The 16,573-nt window shown below is 40.1% G+C and overlaps 1 protein-coding gene across 1 annotated transcript in view; it reads left to right on the top strand.

Moving 5' to 3' along the window:
- Positions 1-16,363, top strand: part of LOC122805287 (neutral alpha-glucosidase AB-like) — a 151,788-nt gene extending 135,425 nt beyond the window's left edge. Inside the window, exon 4 of the mRNA XM_044075374.1 lies at positions 12,929-16,363. Within this exon, the coding sequence (XP_043931309.1) occupies positions 12,929-13,038 (110 nt within the window). The 3' untranslated portion in view covers positions 13,039-16,363. The remainder of the gene's footprint in view (positions 1-12,928) is intronic.
- The last annotated feature ends 210 nt before the right edge of the window (positions 16,364-16,573 follow it).

Here is a 16,573-nt window from a genome sequence, read left to right as displayed (position 1 = left end):
TCACGGTACAGTCCGTTCTTCCATTCCTGGAAAAGGATGACTGGATGTGCTCTGTAGATCTTCGGGATACGTATTACCACATAAAATGTACAAACAATCCAGAAGGTACCTCCACTTCTGGCTGGGAGCCAGTCAGTATTAATTTCGAGTACTGCCCTTTGGTCTCTCCACAGACCCCAGAGTGTTCACCAAATGCATAGCAGTAGTAGTAGCTCACCTGAGACTACAAGGATTCTGCATGTTTCCATAGCTAGATGGTTGGCTCCTCACCGCTCCAACCAGGAGTCTGCTGTTTCAAGCCATATTGTACACTCAAAGCCTGGCAGAAAAGCTAGGAATCTCCATAAGTTTAGAAAGTCAAAGCTGGTACCGAGTTCACTGGGGCAACGTTCGCCACAATTTCCTGTCGAGTTGCCCTACCTCTTCACAGGTTACCAAGACTGATATCTCAAATTCAGATGATACTTTCTCAAAATCTTGTCTCAACTCGACAGGTCCTACAACTGCTGGGCTCCATGGCAGCTACAATCTCACTGGTCCCACTAGCAAGGTTCCATATGAGGCTTCTCCAATGGCTCCTTTCATCTCAGTGGTCTCTTCTAACACAACCGATGTCTTACCCGATCCACATACGAAACCGATGCAAGCAAGATCTGAGTTGGTGGATGAGGCCAGAGGAAGAGTTATGGCGTCGACCCCCCCCCCCCAACCCAAAGCCACAGTGACCACGGACACTTCCCTGATGTGGTGGGGGGTATTTTCAAGGAAGGATTGTCCAAGTCACTTGTTCCCCCTTAAGAGGCCAAACTGCATATCAGTGTCCTAGAACTGAGGGTGGTGCTCTTAGAGTCCAGCAATTCCATACAACCCTTCCACTGGGGACAATTGCTTTCCAGTCAGACAATGTCAGTAGTCTTGTATAGCAACAAGCTAGGTGGAACTAGATCCTATCCTTTGTGCCGAGAAGCCCTAAGTTTGGCAGTGGGCGATAGCTTCTAGCCGCTTTCTACTAGCAACACACATTCCCGTGAATTCCAGTCTGATTGCAGACAAAAACTGAGCTGGAACATTTTGATGCGTCATGAGTGGTCTCTCAACCCTGTAGTAGCGACTCAAATTTTTTGTAGTTGTGGACGGCTTTGCTGCAACCTCTTTGCTTCCCCCTTGAACCACAAATGCAGCATCAGCTTCGCCCTGACTCCCCCCCCCCCCCCTCCGGGAAATACTCCGAGAGATGCTCTGATTCATAATTGGCCCCCGGGTCTACTGTATGCCTTTCCCCCATTCCCCTCATTCCATAGTTCTTGAAGAAAGCACAACGACTGAGAAGCAAGGTTATCCTCATTGCTCTGTATTGGCCCTATCAAGTGTGGTTCCCCTTTCTATGGCCTCATCTGGTTCACTGCCCGTGAAACCTGCATCCAGCCCCAGGACTCCTATCTCACCCACAGGGGCTGGTCCATCCCAATCTTCACAGTTTCAAGCTGACAGCTTAGTATCTCTACGTCTGCTAATTTCCAGGCAAATGAACCTCTCTTCCCTAGTCCGAACGATTCTTCTGGCTTCTCATAAACCCTCCACCAGGAAACTATCACAGCAAATGGGTCAGGTTTGAAATTTGGGCTAAAAAACAAGGACTAGACCCATTTTCAATGCAGGTCCATAAAGGTTTGGAATACCTGTCGACCATACTCCATGCAGGAGCCTCAGCCTGTACTATTACAGTGCACCTAGCGACTATCTCCAGTTTTCATAATGGTTTTAACGATTCTTCATTAATGTCCCACCGCCTTTGTAAAACTTTCATGAAAGGAGTTATAAACCTCAGACCACCTATTAAAAGCCCAACTGAACCATGGAATTTGACCTTGGTCTTACAGACCCTAATCTGTTCACCCTTCGAATCGTCTGCCACATGTGACATAATTTTTTCCTGGAAAACCTTATTCCTCATAGCCATCACTTCAGCCAGGAGGGTATCTGATTTGCAAGCTTTGTATGTTAATGCACTTTATTTGATCTTCCATAAGGAAAGAATATCACTTCGAACTAACCCTTCCTTTTTTACCCAAGGTTATTTCAATTTCTACTCTCGACCAGTCCATTGATTTACCAGTCCTTTTCCCAAAATTCTTTAACAAAAGTGAATACCAGTTACACATGCTTGGATATGCATAGACAGATACGTTTTTACTTAGTTGGACCAGCTGTTCATAGCTTTTTCAGGCCTCAGACTGGGCAAAGCTGTTTCCAAAGTCACCTTGTCAAAATGGTTAAGAGACTGCATTATCTTTTCCTATCAACAGAACAAATTAACTTTGTTTACTAGAGTCAAGGCGCTGTCCACCAGGTCAGTGTCCACTTCACTGGGTTTTCATTCCAGAGCCTCTCTGGATGACATCTGCGCAGCGGCCACTTGTGCAATCCCCCCATACCTTTATCACGCATTACAAATTGGATATGGCCTCCAGGGGAAGAGCATCCTTTGGCTCAATGATGCTCAGGAATATCCTTCCGTAGAGCCCCCAGGACACAAGTATCTGGGGATTTGGTCCTATCAGTAAGGAATGAATGAAGATTTACAACATTAGATAAAGAAGTTGTCTTACCATAATTTTCTGTCTGTGTTGTAGATCTTCATTCATTCCTTGCATCCCCCCCTCCTTCCTCCTGAAGACTCCTAGGGGATCCTTTGGTCCTGTCTGCCTGATAAGGTATTTGCTCAGATAGGGCCTCCATTGTCTCTATTCCGGGTGGGCAAACTCTATCTGAAGAAAGGTGAAGAGGGGCACTATGGGTAGGACTTAGCTTGAGAGTTTTTGGCTGGTGAGAGCTTGTGTAATGGCAGAGTTAGTTCCGAGGACAGAACCAAAGTCCTATCAGTAAGGAATGAATGAAGATCTACAACACAGATGGAATTTTATGGTAAGACATAACTTTTTTTTTCTCCTAACTCTAAACTGTGCAATTCCCAAATAGTTCCCTGCACACCACCAGAACTTGCAAATACCTTCCCACCTATACGTTTTTCTTTCTTCTTGCGGTACACCCCCAGCTAACTTGCCCATCAAACATGCATACTGTTTAAGTAAGCTTTAATGCCTACCTATCTTTAATCAGATACACAACCCCTCTCTCCACTGTCCACTCTCCCTTATTTTCCTTAAACCCCTCTCTTCCCATTGCTGTTTCTTGTCTCTACACTACAGATACCCCATTTTTCTGGACTTTCCTTCCCCTCCTCTAACTTCCTGTTAACACTTTGCCTCACCTAAACCTCACTCCTACATATTCTCCTTTTCAAACTCCTGCATTCTTTATATCTTTCCTCTCCTTTGTTTTCCCTTTTCCTCTTAAATTAAACTTATTTGTAAAACCACTTCCCTAGGCTGCTTTGTATCAACTGTTTTTTGCAAGCAGCTCTGACTGGGTGTAGCACCGCTCCTTTTACCCTCGCTAGACTTGGGCTCACACTGCTTCCCTACCCTACCTCCATTCCCACCTACTCCCACATCAATTACATTTATACCGACCCAAACTCCTCCCCCTGCATCTCTTGCACCCAATCACTCCCTACCAGTAATGTATCCAATCATATTCTTCCAATTAGTCTCCACCAAGTACCATAATTATTATTCATCCACCAGCGAATCACAACACACATACATCCCATACCTCATCACTCTACATCATCCACCTGACCCGTTACACTCACTCATTACATTCCCTACCTCCCTTTAATTCTTTAGCATGTTTTACTGTAATCCTACCATATTTCCCCTCATTGCCCTGTCTTCTTGTGTATACTACATCATTAAACCCCCAGAAACTCCTCATAACAGAAAAATCCTCCACATCTAACACTTCCCTAGAAACAAAAACAGATACCTTCTCTAATGTATCATCCACTCTGTATAATTCTAGCGTAGTGTTATTTCCCCAACTTCAAAGTTCTACATGACTGCCCTAAACTTGTACCCACACCAATACCAAAACTGAAGCATTTAAATAAATTCATCTTCATCAACCACCACACAAAAATAGACTCCCACATAGCCCAGTGTGGCAACATCCATCCCAACACAGGTCCATCCTGTACCCCTACCTCTTCCAAAACTTCTTCCCTTAAAAATCCGTTTTTTAAGCATTCTTAACCTGTGTAGCATCTGCAACAAAACTACAGAACTCCATGCATGGCTAACCTAGCATTCCCCTGATATACTTGCAGTCACTGAAACATTGCTCAAACCACATATTAAAGATCCTGAACTTCTCCCACCAGGCTGCAACAAAATAAGAGTAGACCTAACTCAAAAAAAGAAAAAAGAAGGAGGGGTGTAGCCTTATTTTATCCCAACACACTCACCCTACTCCCATATCCCAAACCCATCCCCTTCTTTGTACTGCTGAAATTCTCTTAGCCTACTTAAAAATCAATAACACTAAACAACTCTGCACAGTCTCATATGTTCTACCAGAGAACAACCACTCCATATTAGAAGACATTCTGTCCTGGATCTCCCAGAACATAATCAAAAGAAACCATCATTATGAGAAATAACATAAACTGGCAAAATCTAAACTCCGACTACACCACCAGTAGCATAAACCTACATGGTTTTACACAACTTATCTATGCTCCAACTAGAATTCCAAAAAATAATGACCAAGGAACTACTCTTAATTTGATCCTAGTTTCAGATCCCCACAAATACACCAACTCCGGAACCCTACCAGGTAATTTGTGACCACCTATAAAAACAGAACCATACCCTACACCAGCAAAAAAAAAGTCTATAAAACCTCACGCAGTTTGTCTACCTTCAACCAATGCCAATTTAACTCAATAATAAAATCAATAAACTGGTCGTTACTAAAATCCCTACCATTAAATGATGCCATCAACCACTTCAAAATATTCATTGATACCCTTAACCTAGCCCCACTCCACACAAAAAAGATAAAACCTAATAGTGCTAGCTTAACCAAGCCTATCAAAAACGTACTAGTAAGAGACAAAGCCTGGGAAGACTGACAAATAATCAAAAATTACCCAAATTACCAAAAGTATAAACAGCTACGTAACCAAGCAAAAAAAAAAAAAAGATAAAACAATAAGAAGCACTTTTTCTCCTACCAGCTAACCTCCCACAAAAACAACCCAAAAAATTTGGCATACCATTTCTTAGCCCTCACCCCTGGGACCAAAGAAAACCCATCCCCTGCCACTGATAAAACCCCATCCCAAACAGCAGATGCTTTCAACACACATTTCATAAATGGTATACTCAATTTGCTCAGTCCTTCCATCGACCCCTCAAACTGTCACCTCATGCACAATCCCAACCCCTCCCAACACTCATCTTTCTTTTTCACATAGGACACATCTGGCCAACATCTTCCTGTCTTTACTGTCCAGCCGGTACCCACTCACCACATACGTAGGTTATTCCTTAAATTGAAAACATTGATGTTCATCGTGTTTCACTGCTGTATCCTGCCTGGGCCTTTTGTCAGGAGGGGGATGGGAACCCCTGATCAGAGTAATTAAGTCTTCGGCCATTTTGAGCATCTGCTTTTTAGGCATGGAGGCCTGTCCAGGTGAATGCTGTACCTGCTTCTTTGTCTTTAATGTAGTTTTAGACTTGGCTATAGTTGCAATGGTAATTTGTGAAGGTCTGAAAACACCCTCAGAAGCCGATGCCTGCTCAGCAGCTCCGGTTAGTCTTTGTAGGCCCAACACGTTGAGTATCCAGAGGCCTAGGCACCTCCACGTGGGAGACGGCAGCGGCCTGTGGCTCTGAGGTAGCGGGTGTCGGGCTGCAAAAGCACCTCACTGAGAACCGGCGACTGGCCTAGAAGAGGCTTCGTCAGTTTTGGGCCTCGGATGCCTGTCCTTATCCTTGTGTTTGCGTTTTTTATGAATTGCAGTCATCGGTTGTTCCGACGGCATGGTATAATTAAACCTTCGGCCAAAGTAATGGTGAGCAAAATCAAACCGACATTTAATAGTGCGTTTGTTAAATCTAGCACAAAACCGACAACTAGTGACGTCGTGATCTGGGCCTAGGCATGGAATACAGTAAGAATGAAAATCCTTATGAGGTATTTGCTTCCCACAAGAAATACAATTATTAACTTTTACTGACATCGGTCTGAGGCAGGAAAACGTTTCTCCAATGGGGTACTTAGCTTTATTGAAGACTTTGGTTCTGAAAATCGAATTTGATATCTCAGGAGTCAGCCGACCGGCACTTGCGAACTTCTTTTGCTTCGGGCACCGCGCGGCAAGAAAGACTGAAGAAAATGGTGTCAGCTGCTGCTTATATACCCCTGACGCACTGACGTCAGGGAGGAGGTGACAGCAACCGACGCCGGACCAAGACTTCGGAACTCTGGCCAACTGCGGGACCGCCTGACGGCAGGATAACCCAAGTGTAATGACGGCAGCAGTGAAGACACTCAAACATCTACATTTATGGTAGGTACAAAACTGTACTTTCTCCCTCCACTGACAAGTTTGCACCAGAGAACTTGGAATACGCTGCTGACGCTATAGCTTACCCAGCCAGTATACTCCTCAACCGATCCATCTCAGAATCTTACATCCCCACCCTAAGGAAAAAATCCATAACCCCCCCCTACACAAAGGTAAGAAGTGCAATGACATTACCAATTATTGTCCCATTGCTATACTATCTCCCCTATCCAAACTGTTAGAAAAATGCATGCATAAACAACTACTTAATCATACCCTAAAAAACAAATTACCCCCACCCAACATGGCTTCAGATCATCACATAGTAGAACTGCTCCATTAGTCTCCTTCAGAGATACTTGCAACAATGCCAGGGATGCCAGACTACTAACGTTAGTAGTACTTCTTAATCTATCCAAGGCCTTCAATACTGTTTCCCACTCAAACCTATTCTAACAGCTCTCTACCCTCGATCTTTCCCCTACAACTCAACAGTGGTTCAACAGCTACTTAACAGGCAGACAACAGTATGTAAAATGGCAGGGAGCCCTCTCCAACTGTCTACCTAATAGCACTGGAACTCCACAGGGGTTCATTCTCAGACCATTACTCTAACAACATTAAATCCGCCGCCCACCAAAGCTCCCTAATCCAATATGCTGACGGTTGTACAGTCATCTTCTCCAACATAAGACACCTTCAGCATCTAGGCCAAACTGCCTTCACTTCTATAGAGACCTGGCTAAACAATGCACAGCTCCTGCTGAACCCAAATAAAACTGAACTCCTCCTTTTCACACCCAAAAATCTCTCGGCCAACTTGAAAATCATTTCACTCAACAATACTCAAATAGAAGTTGTTTCCCAAGCCAAACTACTAGCAATAACTATAGACAATAACCTTTCCTTTGATCTACATATTCACAATGCAGTCAAAAAAACTCACTACAAACTAGAAATTCTATACCAGCACAAAAACTTCATAAACTCAAACAACTCTGGCCACTACTTACCTGTTCCTCTCTATTTATGGTGCTCCCATTCTGACAAACATTCAGATTACCCTAAAAAACTAGAATCCTGCTATAGTAAAATTTTTAATTTTGCTATAAATGCACCCCATAACACACACCACTCCCCACAGCTCTTTGTGCCCTCAGCTGGCTTAAACTTCCACACCTCCTAGACCACCCACAGTTCAATATGGCACACAGTTGTATATTGACCTGATAACTAGCTACCACTCAACTCACTCCTCCAAACCTACATACCCACCAGGCCCCTCCAGTCTGAAAACAAGCAACTAGTAACCCTACAGACCAAACGAAAAGCTGGACAGTGTCTGTACTCCTACAACGTAGCAAAACTCTGAATGCCATACCAACTAGCTTCAGAGCTATAACAAACGACAAGAATTTTACGCTCACACTAAAAAAAAAAAAAAAAAAAACACTTCCAAGATACAAGCATCTGCCCCTGTTCCAAAACAGCCTAGCAACCCCTTTTCTGCCCCCTCCCTACCTTCTGCTCACTTTACTATTCTATACTTTCCTCTTTCCTCCCCATCTCCCCCTTTTTGTTACTCTACTCCACCCTACCATGCTTTCTTCCCTGTTCCTCCTCAAAAGACAGCCAGATTTATTGAATCCTGACCACAAATATTAATTTCCCCCATTTCTCTGTGCAAATTAGCTGCTAGTCTTACTGATGCATATTAGCTAACCTTTTCTTTTTTAATCTTTGTCCAAATGTGTACCTGCCGTCTACCTAAAAAGTATTACAGATGTCTTTCAAACTATACAAACTTTCATAATAAAGCATACCAACAGCCTACTGAAAAGGATTGTAGTAAGTAAGCTAATCGTGTTAACTTATCCATCCATCCTCAATCCCTTATTCCTATTTTGCACATGGGGTTGGGGTGTCACTTCAATAGTTACAATCATCTCGAGCCAAGGTTTACATGACTGGGTGGCTAGCCCTGCTGTGGTAGTTCATCCATACTACTCACTCACACACACACACTCACACCTATGGCCAGTTTAGAGTGTTCAGTTCACCTGCTGTATGTGTTTGGAATATGGGAGGAAACTCACACGACTGCAGGTAGGACATATCAACTTGTATCCCTGTATTTCTTGATTGCAAGTATTACTGTTGTAAATGTATACCAACTGCCTGTATGCCAATAGGGCTACCTTGTAACCTATTGTAAGTTACACTCCCACATGTAAATTGTATTATCTCTGTACTTTCATTTTGATAAATATTTTATTCTGTGGGGCATTTCTCCGTGGGCCTTCACTGAAAATGGGTTCGGACCCAGTCGGTCTTTCCCGGTCAACAAATGTCAAGTAAATAAATTCAGAACTTTGACAGACATCCAGTAGCTATCACAGATCATGTGCCAGTAATTACTATGATAAAAATGCAGGGTAATGAAGTAAAGATGAGACACTGGTGCTTCCCCACCTACCCAGTAGAAAGAGAAGAATGTAGGGAATGGGTAGTGGACATTATTTGGGAATTATTAGGTAATGTAGAAAGTACTCCAGAAGTTATAATTAGTGAGTGAGACAAAATTAATGTGGAATTTAAAATGGGGTTGAAATAAAAGAAAGAGAGATGGTTAAGACGTAACAAAAATTATTTAGAGGAGCTGACAAGTTAGAGTATTACTGAATAAGGGGAATCTCACAGATCAGAGTCTCATAATTATAGAGTGCTAAAGAGAAAGTAAGGGAGTACCTGGATAATATGCATGAGTTTAGAAAGACTGCTGTTAAGCAACTGTTTTTTGATAAATCCAGTGCACAAAAACATTTAGCACAATGACTTGGGCAACAGAAAGTAGAAACGGTTGTTGCCAAACTTGGGGAGTCTGTAAAACAAGAAAAATAAGCAGAGATCCTGTCGAGGTGTTCGAGATGAAGAAATTTTATGAAAAATTCTTGATAGCAGAGAAGTGGGGAAATAAAGAAAAAGAACAAATGGAAATATTTATGGAAGACTTAAATATGTCAAGGTTAGTAAGATTAGACTCAACAGTAGTTAAGATAGGAGGAGGTGAGATAAAAATGGAGTTGTAAAACTAATCTGCAGGGAAGTCTCCAGGAATAGATGGTATTCTGGTGGAAGTTTTTAGACCAGAAGGGAAGAAAGTGAAAGATCTGGAAGGTTTTGTTTAGCAAGAGGAGGAGCAGCAGCAACATCCAGGAAAAAAAATGGTGGCTGTAATACCTAAAGAATGTAAAGACCCATCACATTCAGATTTATATAGGCCCATTTCAGTTTGTGTTTGTAATGGCTAAAATAATGTCAGAGGTATTGCCAAAATTAGTATGGATCAATGTGATTTTCTGAAGGGGGTGCAAAGATTTGTCATTAATATAACAATGATGATCCAGAGGGAAGCAGAAAGTAGGAAAATTCTGCTGTTGAGTCTTGGTGCAGCGAAAGCATTTGAACAGAGTAAGCTGTGATTTTAGGAATAGGGCAATGGAAGTATATGCATTCTCTGATGCAATAACAAGGTTAATTAGGAGGATATAAAGGGATTGGAGGCAAAAAAATCAGTGGGAGGGCTCCTCTCAAAGTTGTCTGAATAGAGGAACCAGGCAGGGGTGTCCTCACTCCTCCTTGTTTGCGTTATATTTAGAACAGTTGACAAAGAAAATAAAGGACTCAATTCAAGGATGTAATTGGTGTGGTATTCGAGAAAAGTGGCTTTATTTGCAAGTATTATTTTGTACCTGATAAAAACCAGAAAAGTACATCTCAGTTTTGTAGAACATTCTGAGACTGTTGAGGTTTTTTTCATAAACCAGAAAAGTACATCTCAGTTTTGTAGAACATTCTGAGACTGTTCAGAGTTTTTTTTTTTTTTTTTCAGGATATAAAATTAATGAAGATAAAGCAAAGGCTATAGCTGTAACCTGTGTACCCACACATGAATTAATTCAGCAATGCCCTTATTTTTGAGGACATGGTAAAATTAAGTATTTAGGAGTCTGGGTTAAAAAGGGATTCTGTTATGGCATCTAAGGTTATGTGGGAAGAGACTAAAAAGATGAAACAAAAACTGAGAAACTGGAAGTTCTTGCCTATGGATATTGATAGCAAGATAAGCAGTAAAAGTTTGTCCCTTTAGTATAATACACAGGTCACACACATTTTTAACATCCAGAAGAGAGGTTGTGGATAGTAGTTAATAGAGTTGAAGGATTTTATTAGGCAAAGGAATAAGCCATGAGTCAAGTGGGGATACATTGATCCTTCTAATAGAACAAGAGGTTTTGGATTACCTTATTTGAAGGGATATTTTAGAGCTGCAGTTAAGGTTCTTGTACATAACACAAGCAGAAAGCTACAGATCAAAGTGGAAAGGGATGATGATGGGGGGGGGGGTTCAAGAAATAAGGAAAGAGTGGTATTTTTGGATGCAGACCCCAAGGAAAAATAAGTCATGATGAATATATTCATAAAGTAGCAGAAAGTATACTAAGAACTAAGCCAACACCGGAATGGAGAAAGATTCTGCTGATAGGGATGACTGCAATTGGGGGGTACAGAGATTTGGCAAGAAGGGGGTTGGAATTTTAATGGGCGGAAGCTGGCAAAGGAACAAAGGTATTGGGAACAAATAGAGAAAAGTAATAAAATGTGAAGCAGCCAAGAAGCCATTTGGACTGCAGGCTAGATATTGCCTTCCCTGTAAGGGATTGGTATCAGAATATAGACAAAGGGATAGGAGAATCCTAAATGAAAGACTTGCTCTGACTGAGATTTTTGTTTAGTCTAGCACAGAAAATGCCTTTAAATGGATAATTAATAGTCATAACATATTGCATGATAACTATAGGAATCAGTCATTGGAGTTCAGAAGATTGGGAAGAGAATAGATTATCAGTTCACAAAGAAACAGTGGGACGGCATATGTATGGCTTCCAAGTATGCAACAAAATCTAGAAAATTTAGGGGTTTTGCCTGGTAGTGTTTGCATAGGTACTTTTATACCTGAAGCAGACCCCAAATAATTTTTTGTCCAGTAGATGGCAAATGTTGGAGGTATAATGGGGAAGAAAAGTACCTGGGGGCATATGTTCGCAGTTTAATGAGCTGGCAGACTTTAAATATTCCCCACAGAGTACTGTATCAGGAATACTTGTTCCATTATTAACACCTTTAGTACTGTTACATATTTTTTGCTGGCATACATGATCTGAAATGCCCAGAAAGAGTAAAGGTTTGTTAGATTTAATTTTGGTGGCTGCCAAAAAGGCAATTACTAGAAAATGGAAATCATTAGGAAGTGGGAGTAAATTGCATAAAAAATGGAAACTGCTGGAACAGTACACGAGAGAAAAATGTTTTGGAGGACAGATGAGGTTTAAGCGAAGGCAGGAATTGAACAATTTATGTAATGTTGGTTAGATTATATTGTATAGAAAATATATGCAGTATGTTAGTAAATGTGAACTTGTTAATGTGGTTTAATGACTTTATGCAGCTGCAAGTTGGCCTATGTCACAAGTGATAATTCAATAAAGGTGTGTTTTAAAAGAAAAAAAAAAATGGGCTAGTTAAAAATTAGTCAGGCCTTGTATGTTGGAGAGAGAAAACTTGCTATCCTTTCCAACAGAAGTAAGCATGGCTCCTGAACAAACCGCTGATGTCCACCGATTTCTAAAGAGCTTGATCATTGGCTTAAACCCAAAGTCTTTGTAAATTGCAGATTTATGAACTTTTAAATTAACAATGAGAACTTAATGCCCTACCTTAGCTTCTTAATATTGAGTTGATTCAGTGTTTGATATGGTCGTTGCTAACATCTAACTTAATTTGCTCGCAGTTGCCTAGGTATAACTTTGTTAGCTTAGACCTGTCCAGTGTGAGCATGAGGCTTTTTCTTGGAAAACCTTCTGAAGCTATCCAGTGATATTTGCTTAGTCCTACAACTATTTATCATTTTTGTTCTTGACAACAGAATGATAGTCTTTAATGTACTTTATTAACTCAGTTTGAGAGAACTGATCATATGAGGTTTCTAAGTGTGCATCTTTGACCATACAGAAAGTTTACTGTGGCTCAAACAGTTACTTCTTGTGAGACTTAAAACGTTTAGTGGAGGAATGCCATGGATTGGATTCATTCTGTGCTATTGATTGGCTAGATCATTTTGTGGCCTACCCTGAAGAATCTGGTTCCGTAGAGATGTTAAGCTGTCTGAGGTGCCTTCCTGGATTTGGAGTTTAGGCATATGCATAACGTTTGCAGCTGTCATGTTGAACATGGATGACATTATACTTTAGAATATCTTAATCTGGAATTTTAGCAACTGTTGAGTACTGTAGTACCTTAGAACTAAAACTATTTTGTATTAGTAGCAAAGTGCTGTATTTTCATTTCACTGCTTTCATATTTGCACAGATGATTGTTTTTCTTTTGCAGATGGCAGCAAGTTAACTCTGGATTTTGAACACAATGCAGAAACATCTGTTTTAACAATTCGTAAGCCAGCTGTGAATACTGCTACAGATTGGACTATATCCCTTTTATAATGCACTGTTCAAAGTGGAACCACTTTTTATGTTCTGTTTAGTGTAGGCCAAGTTCACACAAGGCTTGTGGACGGATACAAATCAGAAAATATCAGAGAAGCAGACCTTGGTGTTTCATGTCCTAAAGTACTTTGCTCTTTAAAATTTTGAACATTAACAAAAAAAAAAAAAACACACACACACTGACATTAACCTTTACCTGGTAGCACTTTTATTTGAAAGCTGTCTTCTGGGTTTTTACTGTAACAGCTGAAGTGATTTAAAAATTAAGATATGGCAAATAAAAGTAAAAATGGCATAAATCTACAAATGATAGTTACTAAAACATTTAAGGCATAATTTCCATAGCGCATTTGTGGTGCAGTAGATCAATATTCTTGCATGTTGCCAGGCTGAGGTAGCATCAGCCACTCCAGAACTTTTCTGGCATAAGGCATATCTGGCTATGCCTTCTTCATGTCAGTGTCATTAAAATGTAACACAGGAAGTTCTCTAGTTTATCAAAGTGTGAGGCTTTGTTTACAAGTAATAGAATGAAGTAGAATGCACATTTTTAAAGTTAAAATTAATTTGAGGTCATTGCATAATCAGCTGATAGTTATACTTAAAAAAAAAAAAAAAAAAAAAAAAAAAATTAAGCATGTTGTCTGTTTTTTTTTTAGATTTTTGTGAATGTCATTTGTTCTACACCATCAACAGCAGAGCTGTAAAATTAAGCCTGTACATGAAAACTAATTCTGACTGCAGTTAAAAATGTATTTGAGCACACTACATTATAAAAAGGCAAAAAGCTTTTTCTTTGGTATGTTAACAGTTGCATTTTTCCTCAATGAATGGAACAACTTGAGAGAAGTTCTTGTGTTAGAGAAACTGGTTTTATGCTATGCCTCGCCTCAGATTTTGCAACTGCAGGTTTAGTACTTAACATTTTTTTATTTGCTTTAGAATCTGATGAGATCTGTAGCTCGCATTTAAAGCAGTAAACCCAAAGTAATTAAGTATTCATTACATGAGGGCACTGTGCTCATGGATATTTTTTTTTTTTGCGGGGGTGGGGGTAAGTGACTAGAGGCCAGTTCTTTAGGGTGAGGATGCTGTAGGTGATTATATAGGTTCATAGGTGTTTACAAGGCTAATGACCCTAGGGGGGGCCTTTTAAGCCTAGCTATGCTTCCCAAAAATCAAACACTGTACCTTGTGTCCAGGAGGCAAACACCTTAACCATTATGCCAGCCCAATGTTTTAAGCACAGCATTCTCCTGTATGAGGGTTATTCAGTGGTCAGGCAGCAGCTGCAGAGGGCTTACATCAACAGACATCGACAATGTGAGGTGTTATCAAGGTATCGCACGTGTTTTCCTGAAGTGACACCATTTCACATTGGAGGATGCTAGTAGGTTTGAATACAATTGCAAGTTTTCACCCCTTCACTATAACTCTGATGCCTGAAGTTAGAATTTGCAGATGATGTCTTCATTCCCAATGTTTAACATGGATTCTGGATCTAAAATTGTATTGCGGATTTAAATCATGAAAACATGCCATACAACTAACTGTTTCTATTATTTTATTTTTCTTTGTCTCTTTTTAGCATTTTTGAGGCCTATTCTATGTCTGTGTTGCATAATCCCTCAAAATCTTAGCAGCTGCTCATATTGAGTTATTGCTGCTTTCAGTGCTGGCTTAAAATGTTGTTTACATTTTTTTTTAGTCGTGGGGAGGCATTACAGATTCTTAGGTTCCTGAAAACAAACATGTTTTGCCAAGTACCCTTTTGCACCATGGTCACATGATGGATGCCTTGTACGTATTTTTTTAACACTGCCCCTATAAATCATTTAAAGATGACCTGTTTCAGCACTGTTTCCTGTTGGCTTAAAAAAACAATGAATATTGCATTATTTGCAAGACTAGTCTTCTTTAAACTAGATGGCTTTTTATCCCTTGACATTTAGCAGTAAACAAATTATCATCTCTGCTAACAAGGATGTATTTGCCAGATACAGTACTAGAAAAAGTGATGGACCATAAAATATACAGAAAAATGCAAGCTTGCTTTTAAGTTCAAATTTTTTAATAGTAATTGTCAGTTTTGTGCCTCAAAGCTATTGTGGCATTGCGTTTTGTTACACTGAGCAGCAATGTCCAAAATGTATTGTGGGAACAAGAACAAAAAAGCACTTTCTAAACATTTCAGGGCCAAATTGGCTGAGAGGTTGTGACTGGCACTTTTACAAGAAGTTATACATTTGTGTCTTTTTTAAATATGCTTATTATATCAAAGTCCATTCTGAATGCCCAGTAAAGCATTGTGTTGCCCTTTGAAAAATATTGAATTCCTAAACTAAAAAGCATTTCTACTAGATTGTTAAGTTTATTCCCTTTAGTATGTTACTGCGAAAACTTGTCATATCTGGTCTTTGCTTTCTCCTTACTTCTGTTGTGTATCCGTCTCCAAGTTGGATTAATGCATTAGAAATTTAGCAACATTTGCTCTGAGATTTAAAATGACAGTGATAATTTGGTAATGATGGAATTTTTTTCTGATTGACCCCTTTTGTCACTTACGTTTGCACTCACCATGGCTCCTCATGATACTTTGTGTTTACTGTACTTATTTGTAAAATTGTCTGAATTGAAGATGTAGATTTTTGTTATGGGGATGGGGAGAAATTTTTCCATGATTTTTGTGGGGGCATGGGAGACATTTGGTGACAGAAGGATAATCTGATGTTTCTGCACTCTGAAAAATCTTTTAAGATGAAGCCTTGATCTAGCAGAATATACGTTGGCAACATGCAGCAGATTGTCCTTTTTCTTGGTGTGCACCTTCATTTCAAACTCAATGTCAACATTTTTCTGCTGACTGGATAACATGACAGCCAAAGTTGAGCTTTTTACATCACACAAGTGCCACCGCCAGACTGGAAAAATTCATTTGAAGTTCAAGATGAATGTGTAGATAATGGCAAGGATATCGTAGAAGAAATTTTTATATTGATTTCCAGCGTTCCGTTAGTAATGTGCACTTGCTAGCATACTGCTCAGGTTTTGTGAATGTTATGTACACTGGTTGCGAAGTTGAGCTGAGTAAGTACTCAGCTGAACTTGGAAAGTAGCTTAGACATTGGAATCTCTCTATCACTGCAGAAGCATATTCTGTATTGTTTTTTGTCATCATTTACCTGCCAGGGAATATTTCAGTGGTGCCGAAACAGTTTTAAAGAAAACCGCAAAATTGGGGATGGGGAGAGCAGTTTTGTCATTAAAGCTTGAATTCTGTACCAAAATTCTTTTGATAATAAAGGTATTTAAAACATTATAATGGCTTGTTCTCTTGTACTCTTTTTGAAGGAGACAAACGTTGGGCACTCATTTCAGTCACTATAAACAATGGTCTGAGCCCATTAGTTCTAAACAACAATTGACTATTACTGGGGAACCTTTATGTGGGTGTGTCCTTTGTAGACATTGTACCCATTGTTCATGTGTTAAATCTAAAGAATTTTCTAGAAAAAATACAGCTGTTGTCTAT

This window comes from Protopterus annectens, chromosome 6.part1 (assembly GCF_019279795.1).
Source record: "Protopterus annectens isolate FY-2018-M chromosome 6.part1, PAN1.0, whole genome shotgun sequence".
Classification (NCBI taxonomy): domain Eukaryota; kingdom Metazoa; phylum Chordata; order Ceratodontiformes; family Protopteridae; genus Protopterus; species Protopterus annectens.
The sequence above is the reverse complement of the archived record's forward strand: the minus strand, read 5'-3'. Positions and strand labels throughout refer to the sequence as shown.